The sequence below is a fragment of the Microtus ochrogaster genome, linkage group LG8, assembly GCF_000317375.1.
Source record: "Microtus ochrogaster isolate Prairie Vole_2 linkage group LG8, MicOch1.0, whole genome shotgun sequence".
In the NCBI taxonomy this organism is placed as follows: Eukaryota; Metazoa; Chordata; class Mammalia; order Rodentia; family Cricetidae; genus Microtus; species Microtus ochrogaster.
The window spans coordinates 33,661-39,660 of record NC_022033.1 but is presented as its reverse complement, the minus strand read 5'-3'; the positions used below and the strand labels follow the sequence as shown (position 1 = coordinate 39,660).

The 6,000-nt window shown below is 42.1% G+C and overlaps 1 protein-coding gene and 1 pseudogene across 1 annotated transcript in view; both read left to right on the top strand.

Annotated features, from left to right (window-relative positions):
- The window catches only part of Polr3k (RNA polymerase III subunit K), a 5,007-nt gene extending 2,554 nt beyond the window's left edge, over positions 1-2,453 (top strand). The window contains exon 3 of the mRNA XM_005362653.3: positions 2,141-2,453. Within this exon, the coding sequence (XP_005362710.1) occupies positions 2,141-2,268 (128 nt within the window). The 3' untranslated portion in view covers positions 2,269-2,453. The remainder of the gene's footprint in view (positions 1-2,140) is intronic.
- Positions 2,454-5,581: 3,128 nt separating this feature from the next.
- LOC101988281 lies at positions 5,582-5,947 on the top strand (annotated as a pseudogene).
- Positions 5,948-6,000: the final 53 nt, after the last annotated feature.

Here is a 6,000-nt window from a genome sequence, read left to right as displayed (position 1 = left end):
TTTTTGAGACAGGATTTCTTTGTGTAGCCCTGTGTGTCCTGGACCTCCTCTGCGAACTTAGAGATTCACCTGCCTTCCTGCCAAATTCTAGGTGTTTTTTTTGTTCGTTTGTTTGGGTTTTTTTTTTTTTGTTTGTTTGTTTGTTTGTTTTTGTTTTTCGACACAGGGTTTCTCTGTAGCTTTGGAGCCTGTCCTGGAATTAGCTCTTGTAGACCAGGCTGGTCTTGAACTCACAGAGATCTGCCTGCCTCTGCCTCTGCCTCCCACGTGCTGGGATTAAAGGTGTGCGCCACCACCGCCTGGCTCAAGTTCTAGGTTTAAAGGCATGTGTACCACCACCTGGCTGTATTAAAAAATTTAAAGTAGGTTCTTTCAAGGAAAGATAATCTGAAATGGAAATCACCATACTGATACCCACTCCATTGTTTCATTTATATTCTCCAGGTCAGATTAGACCAGTATAAAAATCTGGTATATATTCTCTTTTTGAAGCAAATTTGGAGTTTATTACAAAAAAGTTTCAGTGTTGGTTTCAACTTAAATATTGATGGTTGTTGAGAGGGGCAGAGAGATACATAGAGGGCAGTCATCCATGCTCTTGTAGGTATAAGCTTCTTAGGAGAACTCTGTTGTATGTATTTTCAAATACCACTATTGAAAAAAATGATCATCTCTGGTCTTTTTTATTCTATATGGATTTAAAAGTTTTATAGCTGGAAGTGAAGTATGGTGGCTCAAGCTTGTAGGCCAGTACTCTCAACCCTATCTCAATCAATCTGTCAATCAGTAAATAGTTTTGGGGAAGCTGGGTGGTGCCAGCACTCAAGAGACAGAGACAAATAGATCTCTGTGAGTTTGAGGCCAGCCTGGTCTACAGGCTCCAAACTATACAGAGAAATCCTGTCTTGAAAAACAAACAAAAAAAAAAAAGTAGGGCTGGAGAGATGACTCAGTGGTTTCCATCTTGATCCAGTGTCCTCTATTGGCATCCATGGTTCATAGAATACTTACTAACAAAACATACACATAAAATAATTTTTAAGCTGGGCGGTGGTGGCGCACGCCTTTAATCCCAGCACTCGGGAGGCAGAGGCAGGCGGATCTCTGAGTTCGAGGCCAGCCTGGTCTACAAGAGCTAGTTCCAGGACAGGCACCAAAAACTTCAGAGAAACCCTGTCTCGAAAATCAAAAAAAAAAAAAAAAATAATAATAATAATTTTTAAAAATTAAAAGATTTATGTTTGATAGACTTAAATGTGATAATGGAAAGAAAGAATAGGGCCCTAAATATTATCTGTTTGAGAAGAAAGGCACATGTGTGATTAGCAGTCTTTTTCTCTATAAGGAAATATACAATTCTATGTTAAAAGTTAGAATTAGCTAGGTGTGTTAGTACAGCTTGGGAGGTGGGGACAGAAAAATCAGGAGCTGAAGGTCATCTTGGCTACCTAGTGACCTTGAGGCCAACTCCAAGAACTTGTTTTATAAAAGCAAACAACAAAAACCTTGAAAATGAGGACTGGAGAAATGGCTCAGTGGTTAAGAGCACTGACTGCTCTTCCAGAGGTCCTGAGTTCAATTCCCAGCAACCACATCGTGGCTCACAGCCATCTATAATGAGACCCGGCGCCCCCTTCTGGCCCGCGGGCATACATGGAAGGAATGCTGTACACATAATAAATAAATCTTTAAAAAAAAAACCTTGAAAATGGAAAATGAGTAGGGGCTTAATTTTTTTTAATCTATTTGTTTATTTTTGAGATAGACTCTTGTTATGTAGCCCAGGCTGGCCTTATAGCAAGCCTCTTGTCTCAGTCTCTTAAATGCTGGGATTATAGCTGTGTGCTACCACACTGGGCAGGTATTTTTGTTATAGCCCCACAAAACAGACTATAAAAGACCCTTCCCATGCTATGCTTCCAGCCAGTCTTCAATAAAATTTGAGAAAAAGTGATACTAGGGAGGTGCTTTCAAAGTCACAGTCTCTCCAGTCCCCCTAGTATTGGTGTGCTGTGGGTAGGATGTTGCTATTGGCAAATTTACCATTGGCAAAGTAGTCTGGATGAATGCGGGGATGAGATATTTACCCATACTTAACAGTATTTGTGTAATGTGGATGACTTGTTTTTCTCTTTGTCAGAGCCATGTCCAAAATGTGAACATCCCCGTGCCTATTTCATGCAGCTTCAGACCCGTTCTGCAGATGAGCCAATGACCACCTTCTACAAGTGCTGCAATGCTCAGTGCGGACATCGCTGGAGAGACTAAGGGCAGGACTTACCTAGCTGTAGCTCTGAATGTTGTGTGCTGAAGGTCTTTGCTGTGTGAAAGGAAGCTAACTCTTCAGTGGTGGAGGACCAGGGTGAAACAGGTCATCTGCAGGTCAGCAGATAAAGACCTTAATGCACAGGGGCCTCGGGTCCTTGGGAAATAAATACACATGAGGAAATTCACTTGGCTTCAGGTTCTATTCCTTCATCTTTTGTGTTTATATAGTGAGTAGTTGATATTTCCTTACTACCATTAGAACTAGAAACTTGGTTTATAGCCAAGGATAATCTTGAACCTCCTGTTCTTCTTACCGTTGTCTCAGAAGTATTAGGATGATAGGCATGTGAACTATATTCATTCTGTGCAGTGTTGGGGATTGAACTCTGAGCCTCATGCATGTGGAAAAGTACAGACAAGTAACTCAGTCAACTGAGCTATATCTCCAGCCATTTAATTTAAGATAATTTTTATTTTTTCTCTCTAGAACAATTATAAAAATATCCATAAAATCATTGAAAAGCACATTTAAATTCAGGACTGACATGATACAGCTTGTATGATTAATAACTAAACAAACTTCTGTTATTTGGATTTTCTGAATGATGTTGATAGGAGTTTAAAAGTAACCAAAAATATTTTCTATTTCCAGCTAGGGAGAAAGGACCACATTAGAGCCTATACCTAGCACTTACAAAAGTCTGTGTTTGAACCACATTCAAAAACCTATTAAAATCTCAATAAATTTAGAAAAGTTACTTATTTGCTAGAATTACTAGTGAGATTACTCTATATAGTGGACATATTTTTCTATGATGGAAGCTCTGGTCCCTTCCATGCAACTGGACAGTCATATACATGATAAAGAATGCAGATGGTAAGGAAATCTAAAATAACAGTATCCTCCTATGAACATAACACATCTAATGTTTTCAAAGTCCTTAAATAGTGGTGTGGATGAATAATTCACAAACAAAAGCTGACTTCGAAATCTTTGCGGTTATTTTCAAGCCTTTAGAACTTTGTTGATTATCTCCTTTAACTAACTCTGTTACAAAGGAGAGCCACATAGTCTTTGAATGAGATGTATTTGGATATTAGATCACTTGCCTAGCATATGACAAGTTCTGGGCTCAGTCCTTGGTACTGAATGACAGAGGTGTGGGGGAGAGTGATCATTTTTACTGTTTGTAAGGGTTAAGACATTCTCACATTGCTGGTGAGAATAGAAGTCGGTACAACAGTTTCTCGGGACAATGAGGCAATATCTAGCAGTAATTTAAAATGCTACCCAAGGGTGACAGACATGCAGTGTTACCACTTGAGAGGCCGAAGCAGGAGTATTGGGAGGTCCAGGCTATCCTGTCAGTGGCAGCAGGAGTTGGAAGAGAAGATACAGTTGTGTGCTGCTGCCTGTCTCAGCCCCAGTTCTTTCAGTGAATTTTTGTCACTGATGCTGGGATTCTGAACCACGCCACAAAAGATTCTCAGGACAACTAGGTATAAAGTAAGTCAAGTGTCTTAATAATAGCCATGTTTATGATTTGGTGGCTTTTTTTTCTTTTATTTATTTATTAAAAATTTCCACCTCCTCCCATTTTCCTCTCACTTACCCCACTCCTCCTCCCCCTCCCTCTCCAGTCCTAAGAGCAGTCAGGGTTCCCTGCCCTGTGGGAAGTCTAAGGTCCTCCCCACTCCACCCAGGTCTAGGAAAGTGAGCATCCAAACAGACTAGGCTCCTACAAAGCCAGTCCATGCAGTAGAATCAAAACCCAATGTCACTGTCCTTGGCTTCTCAGTCAGCCCTCATTGTCAGCCACATTCAGAGACTTTGGTTTGATCACATGCTCCATCAGTCCCAGTCCAGCTGGCCTTGGTGAGCTCCCATTAGATCAGCCCCACTGTCTCAGTGGGTGGGTGCCCCCTCGCAGTCTTGACTTCCTTGCTCATGTTCTCCCTCCTTCTGCTTCTCATTTGGACCTTGAGAGCTCAGTCCAGTGCTCCAATGTGCTCTCTGTCTTTATATCCATCCATCGTCTGATGAAGGTTCTATGGTGATATGCAAGATATTCATCACTGTGGCTATGGGATAAGGCCAGTTCAGGCACCCTCTCTGCTGCCCAAGGAACAAGCTGGGGACATCTCCTTGGGCACCTGGGAACCCCTCTAGAGTCAAGTCTCTTGCCAACCCTAAAATGGCTCCCATAATTAAGATATCTACTTCCCTGCTCCCATATCCACCTTTCCTCCATCCCAACCATCCCATTCCCCCAAGCTCTGCCCAATCCTCCCTTTCTCCCTTCTCTCTCCCCATCTCCCCTTCCCCCCACCCCACCCCCACACCCATGCTCCCAACTTTTGCCTGGCAATCTTGTCTACTTCCAATATCCAGGAGGATAACTGTTCTTCTTAAAAAAAAAAAAGCAGGGTTGTTCTTAAAACATGGGGCAGAGGACAGACACACACGGCGGAACAAACACAGACACGACACGGCGGCTCCCACGTGGGTCCACTTTAATGGGGGAGGGGAACACAAGAGGGCGGGGAGGTGTGCAGGACACACAAGGGAAGGCGAACGAGAGAGAGAGCCTCGTGTGGCCCTGCCTTTTTAACGGGGAGCGCAAGGGTGTCTGGGAAGGATGTCCCGTACCTGTGCGCACACCTGCGCACAGGTATCCATAGTCCAGGAGGAGTCTGGGAGTTGTAGTTTCCAAAGGAACAACAATAACTATATATGTTTTTCTTTGGGTTCACTTTCTTATTTAGCTTCTCTAGGATCACAAATTACAGGTTCATTGTCCTTTATTTATGGCTAGAATCCACTTAGAGTGAGTACATACCATATTCATCTTTTTGGGTCTGAGTTATCTCACTAAGTAAAGTGTTTTTTATTTAATTTGGGTGGCTTTTTAAGAGAATTGTTCAGTGAAGTTTCACCCCTACTTATCCTTTTTTGTATTTGTTAAATGAGATCATTGGATGAGTCCAAAGATGACAAGGGTTCAAGCTGTTCTTAATATACCAGGTTACAAGGGGTTAAGACATAACTTTTGAATGTCAACAAAGAAACCTTACTATCTCTTTTGAGTTTTAGGTTTACAACTGGGAAAAGTCAAATTAAGGTCATCTGGTTAGTGTGGTTCATCAGTGTTAACATTCTCAATTGAAATCTCTATATAAGATGATTATAGACTGTGTACTCCACCTTTATTGCTTTAGAATTCACAGCCCTTAGCTGGAGTTTTCACAACCAGACGTAATTTGTCTATTTAAAAAAAAATTATGCCTTTTTCCTCTTCCGGGGACAGTGCTTAGAGGCACTCAGAATGGTCCAGCGTTTGACATACCGTCGTAGGCTCTCCTACAACACAGCCTCCAACAAAACTAGGCTGTCTCGAACCCCTGGCAACAGGATTGTTTACCTTTACACCAAGAAGGTTGGAAAAGCACCTAAATCAGCATGCGGTGTGTGCCCAGGCCGACTCCGAGGGTTTGTGCTGTGAGACCTAAAGTCCTCATGAGATTGTCGAAGACAAAGAAGTATGTCAGCCGGGCCTATGGTGGCTCCATGTGTGCCAAGTGTGTCCGTGACAGGATCAAGCGGGCTTTCCTTATTGAGGAGCAGAAAATTGTTGTGAAAGTGTTGAAGGCACAAGCTCAGAGTCAGAAAGCGAAATAAATGTGCGGCTTTTTAAATAAAAAAAAATTATTGTTGCATAGGTATATGGTAGG